This window comes from Anser cygnoides, chromosome 8, assembly GCF_040182565.1.
Source record: "Anser cygnoides isolate HZ-2024a breed goose chromosome 8, Taihu_goose_T2T_genome, whole genome shotgun sequence".
Taxonomy (NCBI): Eukaryota; Metazoa; Chordata; class Aves; order Anseriformes; family Anatidae; genus Anser; species Anser cygnoides.
Genome location: NC_089880.1, coordinates 16466365 through 16478870, shown reverse-complemented (window position 1 = coordinate 16478870; position 12506 = coordinate 16466365). Strand labels below are relative to the sequence as shown.

Genomic DNA, 12506 nt, shown 5'->3' with positions numbered 1-12506 from the left:
TGGGAGGTCTTTCTGCCAGCAAGTGTTAATATGACGCTGTATGCTAATTAGCTCCTCTGAGAAATTAAGAATAGAAGACCATTTAGAGGCATGAGGTGCAGTAATTAAGCTCGTGGGCTGCAAGACTGCAAACTGCATTCCATAGTATAGCTCCTGGTATGAGAGGAATGGGATGTTTTTTGATGTTATCCATTATTTAAGTATCTATCAGTGACTCCAAAATGAGCTTGAGTCCATAGACCAAAGTGGCCATGCAGCCGCCCTTTGTAACACGGGATGATGGTACCTGAAATAATTTCCTCTTCTTTCAGGAGCTTATTTTAGTTGTCAACCAGAACGTATCACTGCTTGTCTGACAGATAAGAGATTGCAAAGCTATATTGCCACATTGCATAAAGTATTAGAACTGCATAAAATACCTCATCTAAGATATTTTTCTTCAGTGTGTATGAATTGCTTGTAATATTAAGATAATCAAGAATAGTTCTTCATACTGATAGTTGCTGTTTGCACACTATAGACTATAGTGTAATGGAAGTTTTGTATTTGTTCAGAATTTCAAAAGTCCACTGTAATTAACCCAAAAGTATTAATAAGACAACATAAAACTACTCATAACTGCTAGGTTTGCTCTGGTCAAATTAATTAAATGTATCATTTCTGGTCCAGTTTTGAAAAAGTATGCTCTAAAAATTTTTTTTCTAAAATGTAAAAAGTACACATTTTGAATTCTCTTATCATTAGAATCAGTCTGTCCAACTAATTCTCCAGAAAACTCTTCCTGTGGAAGAGACCAGCGTAACTGCTATGTACAAAACATTTGTTCCTGTGTGTTTGTGGGAAATTCTGCTTATAATTTAAGGTTGATTTCAACCTTAACTATGAAAAAAATCATACATTATTCTCTATCTTTATTAAAAATAAGAATAAAAATGTATACTTTTCTGTAATCCAGGTTTGAAACATTTCATTCTGATTTACCAGTAGAGGGAGATGGTGTTCTTGAAGCTCAATCTAAACTTGCTACTGTTATTTTCATAATACAATGTGGTTGCCTAATTGTTTGTAAACTCTTTTGAAAATCCTGACTTGAAATTCTTGAGGATAAACTAACTTTCAATGATTTAAAAAAAGAAAACAAAACAAAAAAAAAACAACCTTTATAATAGTGCTGTAGGAGCTCTGTGAAAATTCCTGCATCTAGCAGGCAATTACTCGAGTGGTGAAAGCAGTCAAAGTGTTGTAACATGATCACCTCTAGCCGGTTCCATCGCGTCAGCTCTCTACGCATGTGAGCTAATGGAAGGTTTGTGAGTGTGATTTAATGTACACATGGGCATTTCCTGGGGGAATGAAATGAGTGACTTGGAAGGTGATTCTTCTCATTGACACAGGCATCTGTACAGAATTATATTGCATACCTCTCATGTGGTGGTCTCTGCTTTCTCTTACAGCTGCAGAGCAACAACCCCGTAGTTCTGTACAGAAACCTAGCGCCTATATTGCCGGAAAGGTTGTTTCAAATAGGACCTTCAGGCAGCAGTTTTGAAATCCTTTCTGAAATCCCAACTCGGAAGCTTAGAAGGGAAGAGATGCGCATATGAAGCAGTGGTCATGCACGCAGTTGCGCAGGACTCGCCGTACGGGCAGCAGTCACCAGGCTTAGTGCCAGTACTTGTTGTCTCTGAACCCGTCACCTCCAGCTCCTTTCCTTAGCAGTCAGCCGAGGCCCAGCCGCCACTCACGATACTGATCTGATCTCGAATATAGGTTAGAAGGAAGTATATTCCCTAGTAGCTCTTCAGATGCAGTGTATGTGACTCTATACCTGACAACATTTAGCCTGCAATTATAAAACAGAAGTGGTTGTGAGAATGGGTTCTTTTTAGTCAAGGGAATGCCAACAACATGTCTTGTAAATGACAAGAAAAAGTTTATTATTTGGTGGTAGAAACTAAGCTATAATACCTTTTAAAAGATACTAGCAAAACTGATGCAACTTTGCAATAGGAAAAAAATTACTGAAATACAGAGTATTTGCACTTTCAAGGCTCTCTCTACAGCAAATAATGTGTGTTTTGTATTTCCTGGCGTTTCCCTTCCTGCAAATATTCAGGAGAGAAAGAGATGCATAATCCTCTTTTAGTGCCAAGGAATCTTGAGGAACGGAGGAAGGAGAAAAATGCTCTTATGTGAAATTTAAAGCTCTTTGCTCACTATTTCTGCTACAGATCTCCTGCATGGCCTTCAGCAAGCCAATTAGTCCTTCTCTGCTTTCGCTCCTCATTTGTAAGATGGGGACTTAACAGTTCAAAGTTACAGATTTTATAAGGACATGTTGATTAGTTATGCATTTGTACTTTGTGCTCATAAGTGCTTAGGCTGTAGTGCAGGAAGTAAAGATCGATAAGTAGATCAAGACTGCCTTGCCCACTAGGTACAGGCCCCATATTTGATTAATCTGTTTCTCCATCCTTCATTTCATTTACTCTTTTTTTCTTTTCCAAGGAAGTAGCACAGCAGGTCCTAGCTTGGTCCTACTCTTGATACGTTTTCATATTAATAAAAGCAGCAAGCCAGAGACAAAACTTTTGGCCCCCTCACTTCTATGTCTTTATCACAGGATGACCTGTTTTATAGAACAAATGTTTTATAACCAAAAGGAAAGTGATTTCATCTTGCAGATGAGAGATAATTCAGTGCTCTAGAAGTGTGAAACGACCCTTTGGCTGAAGCACACGGTTTATTAAACAAACTACTCCGGTTGCTACAGCTACTTACTGCTTGTGTGTAGCTCTTTTTCACTACTATGTGATATTTTGAAATGTGTTGAGTTGTGAATCAAACTGACATTTGAGCAAACTTCTGTGGAGCAGAGAAAGGAGATTGAAAATGGCAAAAGATTATCTCTATGTAGCCTCTAGTTTCTTTACAATATAAAACAGCATCTTAAAAATCTGATTTTTGCTACTGTCTAGAAATGTTTGCAGAATGCATAGGATTGCTAGCATTCACCTGTCTGCTCTGATGTTGCTTAAAGTGTTAATTGTCCAAGCCATGAAAAATTCCAACGTTGCTGAATGCAGGTTCAGTTTTAAAAGGCAGCAGTAACCGTAAGATACCGAATGTAGCCAGATGTATGTGTGAACAGTTCAAAATACAGTTCTGGATCAAATTTCTCTTTTTCTGCTGATACCTGCAGGGTAGGAGTAGGGAATACAGCCTATAGCTTGATTTCACATTCAGACAAACCTTTTGGAAAAGTGGAGGTTAGAAACTTGCAGTTCTTCAAACTCTGGAATTATCTAATAGTCCATTCAAAGGCATCAATTCCTACAGACAGGTGATCCTTCGAGAATCCCAGGGTTTGTTTTCTTGACAAAAGCAGGTGGTTTCTAGTCACTTCTTTTTCTTTTCTTTTTTTTTTTTTTTTGAGAAAACCTACAATATATGATCCCTCTGAATATTCAGAAGCCAGAAGTCAAACAAAATTACACAAGTGCCATTTTTATATTGTGGCAGGCTTTGTATTGCTGGCGAATGTAACGCATCTTACAGGAAGATGTGAATCTACTGTGACTAAAACAATAAAGCATCATGGTTGTTGGGTATAAATGCTATCTTGTTCAGTCTGGAGAAGAGCCTTTAACTGTCGGACAAAATGCCTTGGTCACCCAGAGGAAAGAGAAGATGAGTGCTTAAAGTGTACTGTCTTCATATGAGGCCAGCCGTGTGGCTTACAAAATAGAAGTCACTAGCTGGAAGGGGTCAGTGTTTATTTAATCACTTCTGAGTTTGAACCTGATCCTGTAATGGCATTCACACAACAAAATCTCCCCCCAAAAGCAGTGCTAGGTTCTTTGTACGTAAATGTGAAGATGTCGCCACATATAACCACAGGTTCATCTGTCTGTCCTTCCTCTTTTCTGCTCCTTGTTTATCTTTTGTTGCAGAGCTGTTAGCAGCAGCCTTACCTGGTTTCAGGCTCCTTGGCATACCTGCTAACTCCTTTTCCTCTTCTAGGATAGCATCTTAACCTTGTCCCTCCCAAATGAAGCATAAGTTCTGCCTGCATGCTACTTCAAAGCTCAGAATTTGAGACCTAAAACATTGTTTTCAGTTTTGGAGTAGTGAATGTGTTTGACAAGTATGAAGTTACACTTCTCATGTGCATGACTGGAGCGTGAATATACATAAAATAGAAAGACAGGACTAAAGACTGGCTGAGAAAACACTGTCTATGAACTGGAGAGCTCTCGCTATACAATACGTATACTTCTCACAGAGATAGCCAAAGCGAGATATACCCAAAACAAACAGCAAAGATTCCCTCCTTTTCCACAACAATTAGTGAAGTCCAAACAAAGCAAAAATAAAATAAAAAACCGGGGTGGGGGAGGGGGACGACTTGAAGGAGGAGTGGGAGTAAAACTTTTTAATGTGCGTGGAGATGCAGAGGAACTTTTGTCAAATGTCTGTGACAAAACAGCTCAGAGTATCTGGTATACGTGCAGAGTCTGCTGACCAGCAAAGAGGTGTCGTGAGAAAGAGCTCCGTAGGCGCAGCCTGCTGAGAGTGGTCCATGGGATCCAAGGAGGAGAATCTGTTTTGGTATCAGCAGTTTGCTCTGTAATTAGAGAGTAGCACCAGCTTTAAAAACAATCATTCTGATATTCTCCTTCAGATGGAAACTTCAGTTTTTGCAGTGGACGGTTGTTTACTGTGGACTGGACTGAAACCAGCAACTCCGTCTTTGTTAGCAGCCGTTAGACAGTAACATATTTTAGCTGCATATTACAAAATGGGGCAGATTAAGACAAAGGCCCAAAGGGTGAAATGTACTTTATTTCCTTCCCAGTCTTCTGAACTAGTATATTTTCCCCACAGTGTACAAATTTTATACTTTTTATATTTGAGACAAGCTAGGAAGAAAGGAGTTAAATTGCTTAACTCTTTATTCCACTTCTCGTAACAATTTACAGCCATTCATGGCAATTATGTAGCCACCTATCAGTCCAGGTGGGTAACGCTTTGCTCACACTCAGAGTGATGTAAGTGCAGGGGGGAGGAACGGGGCAGTCATGCTCAGCAGAGCCAGGCTGCAGCAGGGTCTCGCTGCGCCAGGGGCACGGGCCTGGGCCCCGCTCAGCCGTGGCTCTGCCACACCGTCACAGCTTTACAGAGGAGCATGGAGATTTTTTTCAATAGATGATTCTTTGGCAAACTATGAAAATAATTTTGTTGGAGAAGGAAAAAAAAAATCATTTCTCTTGCTACAGGGCTTTCTTCCTGCAAATTTCAAAGGTCTTCTGTGAATAATAGTGTTAGAGCTTCCAAGCTACAAGAATATTTTATAGTGGAAAGTGTTAGGCAACCAAAATAAATATCAGTTCCCACTGTTACAAAGTAAGATTTATTATTCTTTATGTTGTACCTTAAAACCTGCATTAAATGACATTTTTTTGAGAAGCGGCACAATGTATCAAAGAGTTGCGTTTTTCATAGGGACGCTGCCTTGGTTTGTTCTAGCTTGTTTACATTTAAATGAGAAATAATTTAAGACAGAAAGAACATGAGAGCTTTCTTTGTCAGGAAAAATGTAACAGGAATTCATCTTCACAAAGGACTAAACAAAATCCTTAAATCCAAGTGCTTCCAGTCTCCAGGGTGTTCAAAATACATATTCCTACTTTATGGCTTGAATGTGTCTCTACTTACAAGATTTGTGAATATTTTGACAAACCTGGTCCGAGTTTTCTGGTAGGAAAGTTACAGATGAGGCAAGTTTTCCATGGTTTGGGGTTTTATGGCGAATGCGTTGCACGGCTCTGGTTATGTGCTTCCTTCTCATGACATCAGTGCTGAAGGGGAGAAAGAATGTAAACATCTGTTTTTTATAATTCAATTCCAGACTTATAACTTGATTAGGATAAGCAATGTTTCAACGTGATTAATTTTCCAGTCACAATATGATGGTTTGAGCGTGCAGTTTTAGCACCAATGTCAAGATGCGTAGAGGCAGATTCTGCTGCATCGCCCAACCTTCCCAGCCGCATCAAACGCAGCTGACAAGAACCCGCTTGCCTCATGCCACCAAAAACCAAGGATGCGATTTTCCTCCCTCTTGGCAACTACAACCAGGTGATGCCGCTCACCTGGGAGCGCGATGGCCTCCACCGCTGGGTGGTGAGGCCGGGACCCCAGCACTGAGCGGGGCTGTGGCCACCTTGCCCCAGCCCCGCTCCACTTTCAGGCGGCACTGGGTTGGATCAGATTTTCAAGAGGTATTCAAGGCACTTAGGATCAGATTTTCAATAGGTATTTATGTGTCTGCTGGGACGCAGCTAAATATCTCTCAAAAACCTGGCCTTAAATCGAGCGTGCTGCCTGTGGGCTGCAGAGCAGGCGGGAAGCACCGCGCCGCCCGTTTGCTTTCCCTTGCTGCCTGCTCTCCGGGCTGCAGGCAAACAGTGCCTGCAGCTTCTCCGTCCCCTTCAGCAGGGACCTCAGCACCGCTTCACAGGAGCAGGGGAAGATTCGGTCTGGGAGGGACCGGGGCTCCGGCCCGCACCTTTCAGGTAGCGCTTGTGGAGGCGAGAGGCGGCGGCGCAGGAGGAGCGGCCCCAGGTGCCCAGCGCCCCGGGGCTCCCCTCCCCTCCCCGGCAGGTGCCGGAGCGGCCCCGGCCCCTCAGCCTCTGCCGCCGGCGGTCGCCCCACGCGGGGGCCCTGGGCTGAGGGAGGCGGGGCCGGGCGGCGCCGCAGCCGGGGCTCCCTGCGGCGCGGCAGCTCCCGCAGCCCGCGGCATGGCCGGGGCTCTGCCTTCTCCCTCGGGGCGGCGCTGCCCCAGTCCCAGCCCCAGCCCCAGCCCCAGCCCCGGCCCCGGCCCTGCCCGATAAGAAAGGCGGAGCGGGGCCGCGGCGGCGCGCAGACAAAAGCCGCGGCGTTTCCTGCGCTCCGCGCTGAGGGGAGCCGGGCGGGCGGCGGAACATGGCTCTCGGCGGGGCGCGGGCGGCGGGGCCGGGCTCCCTCCTGCTGCTGCCGCTGCTGCTGCTCGCCCCTCTGCCCCCGCGCTAAGCCCGAGCCCGGCGCCGAGGCGGTTCCCGAGGGAGCCTCCACCCTGACCTTCGTGTTCGATGTCACCGGCTCCATGTACGACGACTTGGTGCAAGTCATCGAAGGGGCGTCGAAGATCCTGGAGACGTCGCTGAAGCGACCCAAGAGGCCGCTGTACAACTTCGCCCTGGTGCCCTTCCACGACCCAGGTGAGGGCTCGTCCCGGGCCCCGCTGAGGGAGGGACGCGGCGCCCCGGAGCGGGGAGCCGGGAGCGGGGCGGCCGCCGGGGGGCTCCTCTCGGCCGCCCCCGGGACGCGGCCGGGCGCCTCCTGCGGGCCCCCTGCCCCTCGTCCCTCGCACGGCGCCCGCGGGCCCACCTTTGTCTCCCCGCCGCAGCTGTTTCCCGTTGCTCTCCTTCTCCCCGGCCGGCTGCCTCCCTCCTTGTCACAGCCCTGGTGGCGACTGTAAGGGGAAACCAGAACGGGATGCCCCAGCCCGGTGATGCCTGCGCTACCCGGCGCCGCAAACGCCTGCTTTTTCTTACGAAAAGAGATCAGAGGAGGATGGGGGCGTAAAGGCCCCTGAAAGTAGCCTTTCTGGTGCTAGTTTCTATGGGATTCTGCAGGGTGTTCTCGAGGTCGGTGCTTAAGAGTTTGTTTTTTTGCAGGAATGTCATCGAACAAAACTAGGCACCCCTCCTGTTTCTCCCCAGCCATGGACACTTCTGCCCGCAAAGCATTTGCTTGCCATTGTTACCAATATCTTAATCGAATTGCTTGGAAAACTAGGGAAAAACTTTCCGTTTTTTCTGTTTTGTTATCCATAAGCTTGCATAGGTTCTCTCTCTTTTAATGAAGAGCCTGTCTTTGTTGTATCAGAAAAACATCCATTTACGTATCTTACTATGTTCGCCTTTGATATCACATCTTTTTCTTCTACTTCTGTGTTTTTGTTATGAGACAAACCTGTGTGGAACGTAAAGCATGCCATACCACAGATGCGAGCAAGAGGGGAGAGGATTTGCGGCAGTCGCACGCAGAACTCTTTTCTGCCCCGCTGGAAAGCCAAGCTAGCAGTTCTCTCTGGAGCTCTTTCTCCTTGGGATGGGGCAGAAGACCACCATGGTGGTTGGGGTGGTTTTGTTTTTTCTCTCCATGATTTTACATCTTTACATTTACATTTTATCACTTTACATTTACTCTTTACATCTTCCCTTTGTGCTCACTGAAGTGGTTCTTTATGAGGGTTGCCAACCCACTTTTTCAGAGGGCTTGGATATCTGCACCAACCCTGAGAGCCAGAAGATGGCCTTGTGTGATGTGATTTTAGTTTGTGAGCCTATTTGCGTGGTTCTTTCTTCTCAACTCTTGTGTGTTTGTGTAGAAAAAAACTTGCAGCCTTGGTGTCACTGATACTTCAGTACTTAGCTGTCATCACAGGTCAGCTTCAAATCCCTTGTTTCAGTCACTGCTTTTTTTTTTTTTCTTTTTTTTTTTTTTCTCCTCATCCCACACGTGTTTGTTTCCTCATTTGGTCCTCCCTTTGGCCGGTTTCTCCATTTTATTCCATTCTTCCCTGACCCCCTTGCTTCCACTGGCTCTCTGGGTCTTGGTGTCTGTTACAGCCAGAGCCCTGTAACCACGCTTTGCTGTGCCACCAAGACCTTGCTCCCTGCATCCCTTGCTGCCACTTCCTCTCCTTGCTTCACGTCTCTTCCCCTTGCAGGCTCCTTGTTCTCCTGCCCCGTTTGCTCTCTTTCCCCAGGAGATCCCTTTCCTTGGCAGATTGCATCCAGCAGAGTAGCTGAGACTTCGGTCCGCGGGGAGCTGAGTGAAGAGAAAGACCGTTCTTGTCAGCGATCTGCGTTGGTGTCTCCTGTTAGGGAAGTCCAGCTTCCTCACGCAGCTGGGCGGGCCATGCTTCTCACTGTCACGGGTGGCTTGTTAGGTCTTAATGTGGTTTGAGAGGTGCTTAAGTTTAAACATTACTTTGTCTTGACTTCTGAAAATTATTTCTGTGTGTCTTTCTTAGAGTTACTAGGACACAGCACAGGCTGGTGTCTTGAACTTTATGGACGTAGCTGCTGATAATCTGTTATCTTACATCTACTGATGACCAAATCTAGATTCTTCAAAAGAAAATGAAGGAAATAGTGTTGTGACCAGCTCCCTAACACCTTCTGTGAACCTAGAGGAAGTAAATTTTCAGAAAAATCTTTTTAAAAAATATAAAATAAAAATTTAAAACTGAAGTTGCTTGGCTTGCATTTCAGTATCCAATTCACTTACCTAGTGTGGTTCTGTCTGATGGCAGCTCAACTAAACTGATGAGCATGAGATTTCTTTTTTTTTTTCCTCCAAGTTTTCTGCTTATTTGCACAACTGGATGATTTCTTTTTGCTTCTTCAGAAAAAAGCTTTGTACACAGCTGTCCCGCAGACAAGCTTTGTTGATCTTTCTGTGAGGTAGCGTGGCCCAGAGGCGAATGGGACGCTAGGAGGAGCACAACATGCAGCCGAACCTCAGCTCCATGGAGCTTCTGGTTTGTACAAGGCTATCCTGATCCAGACACGCTGTTTGTTGATGGGTAATTACAAATGTAACTCCATTAGTCTCGTCATTGGTGTTGCACCCCGTGCCCTGTTCAGGGCCAGGGGCAGTAGCTCTGCAGCACTGCTTGGTTGCTGCTGGCTGGTGGCACAGCTCAAGTGCTTTCAGACCAGCCTCAGGACAGACAGATTTCTGGTGAAAAGAGAAGAGTATTCATCAAAACCTGCATTAATCTGTCCTGAAAGAGTATTTGACATTGCACAAGGTACATCCGGATTACAAATAATTTGAGTTATGCAGTAGGATATGGCAGGATTTTCAAATGTGTTTTTACTAAAATGCTGCGTATTGATGCTGCATAGTGATGTGCCAATGCACTGTGGTGGCCTTTGATGGTAAATTTAAATGTAGTGTCATGACCACTGCTGTGGTACTTTGCTAGCACTGTGGTGTTTTGGTAAAGCAGTAATAACTGACAAGTTTATTTTGTTGAACTGAACCTGAGGTTTTTGGCACAGTGCAGAATTACAGTCTACAGAAAAGACTTGTAATGGGTTTCACGTGCTGATGCCACTGAGCCATCTGGTGGTATGCTGAGATCTCCATTTTGGAAAAGCCTTTTGGTTTTGGTTTTGTCTTGAGTATGTCAGAGTGCACAATGCCAGCAGATCACAGGAATTCTTCTGTTGTGGTTTTTCAATGCCTAAACACTATCACAGAAGTTTTGTAGGTAGTGAAAATGGTTCTTGACAAAGAAATCTCTTGCCAGACTTGTATTCAATGGGAAAAAATGAAAAAATATCTCCCAAATCAAGGAGAGTTGGCAAAGGAAAATACTGTATTGGAGCTAAGGCTTAAGATCACTGAATGCTTTTGTAGTTGCGTGTTGTGGGTGCTGATCTCCTACTAACTAACTCCCATTGTATCCTGTGGAAACAGAACTGGGCTTGGAACATCTCTATTTAACATCTGTGGCCAGCTTTTCTGTTTTTTCTTTATGCCATTAAGGAATTTTGGAATGGAAAACAAGCCCAAGAGGACACATTCATCCCTAGCATTTTTCTGTAAAGCTAATGGAATTATCCCAGTAATAACTTTGACTCTGCATGATTCAATCAAGCATTCTTCTAGTGTGAATGACTATCTTAAAGACCAAACTCCAGCAGTTTGTTTTAATTACAAGTATAATGAAGAGAATAGGGTTGCTTTACACATTTTTTATGTATGTAACGTTATGTGATATCATTTAAGTTTTGAGGAAACCCACTCCTATAAATGTTGTTTTAATGGGTTAGCCAGAATTTAAATACCTTTTTTTTTTTTCCCGTGGAACAGAAATATACAGGAAAACTCTGACTCTTCACTTGTCCCCTTCATCTTGAAGAAAGGTCTTGTTTGAGTTGTTGTATTCTGAATATAAGGTTTTTGGAGACCTGGACTAAGCTGCCAGAGTTTGTTGTGCCACGCACACAGCAATATTTAATAGAATCACAGAACCATTAAGGTTGGAAAAGACCTTCAAGATCATCTGGTCTAACCATTACCCTACTACCAATGTCACCCGCTAAACCATGTCCCTAAGCACCACATCCAACCTTTCCTTGAACACCCCCAGGGACGGTGACTCCAACAGCTCCCTGGGCAACCCGTTCCAATGCCTGACTATTTTTTCTGAGAAGAAATTTCTCTTGATTTCCAACCTAAACCTCCCCTAGCACAACTTGAGGTCATTCCCTCTTGTTCTATAGCTATCTGTGAGAAGAGGCTGACCCCCAGCTCCCCACAACTCCCTTTCAGGGAATTTAACCGTTCTCGCAGTAGTGTAGCTATGTGGTTATGTAGGCTCTGGGCTTCTAAGTGCACAGGATGATGTTAATGCCATTTAATACTCTTAATGTCTATAGATGTCTGACAGGAGCATCTCTTAGCCCTTCTTACAAATCAGACAGGCAATGTATTGCCTATGTGGCAAGCAGGAAAACCTTCATGCTGCTTTGTTCAGATCAGAACAGAGTATTGAACTTAAGTTATCCGCTTAGGGCCACACAATAAATGTACAGGAGAGCTAGAAATAAAACTTTTTTTTTTTTCTCCTTGGTCTCACTTTGCTTTTCTGAGAGCAAAGCTCTGACTAAAATGGAGTAAGGGCTCATAATTGTGTTTAACTTCATAACCTGTAGTCTCCTTTATTTAGCAGACTTGCAGTGCCATAGCTGTAAAAAAGGTTAGGTTGCTGGACCATGTCCTAACTTGGGAGAAGTTCAGAAGACCATAGGAAGGTCCCGAGAGCTTTGGTTTTTGTACATTTGATGGTTTTTTAGAAGTTATGAAGAAGAAGAAATATATTTTTTTTCCCCCAGAGGAGAAAAAGAAGACATTAAAACCAGGCCATTAGAGGTATTAAGATATTCCATACTTTCTGATACAAAAAGTAAGGCTGTTAGATCAGATGGGCAACAGAGGGAGATGAGAGGCTGTGGTTGAAAACAGAGGAGGACAGGCTTTCCTTCACGGCTTCCCTTCTGCCCTGAGGAAGATGCATGTGAGTGATGGAGAGCAAATTACTCTGGCTGTAGCCTCTGCCCCTGCCCAGCTGGAGCTGCTCCTGTGCCTTCCCTGCGACCTGTCTGGCCTCAGCCAGCACGGCGCAGCTCCATGTCTTGGGGCGAGCAGCATCCTCCAGCCCCATGGGCCTCCTGCAGCAAGCTTCTGAGAGTCTCGCCAGCCGCCCAGCCCTCGCCCGTGGCTGCTCTCCTGCCCCTTGTGTCAGCCTTGGGGTTGATGGGTGGCCGTTAACATTTTCAAGCAAAGCCCGAATGTATAGAAATCCGTTGTAGAAAACCTCCTCCCGTTCAGGAAGAGTTGATTTGTCAATCTGGAACAGCCTGAAGAAGGAAGAGGTC

At 44.9% G+C, this 12506-nt stretch overlaps 1 protein-coding gene and 1 long non-coding RNA gene across 2 annotated transcripts in view; one reads left to right on the top strand and one right to left on the bottom strand.

Annotated features, from left to right (window-relative positions):
• Positions 1-1698: 1698 nt before the first annotated feature.
• Positions 1699-7252, bottom strand: LOC106034079 (uncharacterized). Its single transcript, XR_007161450.2, has 3 exons — positions 7123-7252; positions 5744-5861; positions 1699-4627 (listed from the first exon to the last, which is right to left on the bottom strand). It is a non-coding gene; the product is annotated as an uncharacterized lncRNA (long non-coding RNA).
• The window catches only part of HMCN1 (hemicentin 1), a 199482-nt gene continuing 193840 nt past the window's right edge, over positions 6865-12506 (top strand). The window contains 2 exon segments of the mRNA XM_048058996.2: positions 6865-7056; positions 7058-7262. Of these exon segments, the coding sequence (XP_047914953.2) occupies positions 6988-7056; positions 7058-7262 (274 nt within the window). The 5' untranslated portion in view covers positions 6865-6987.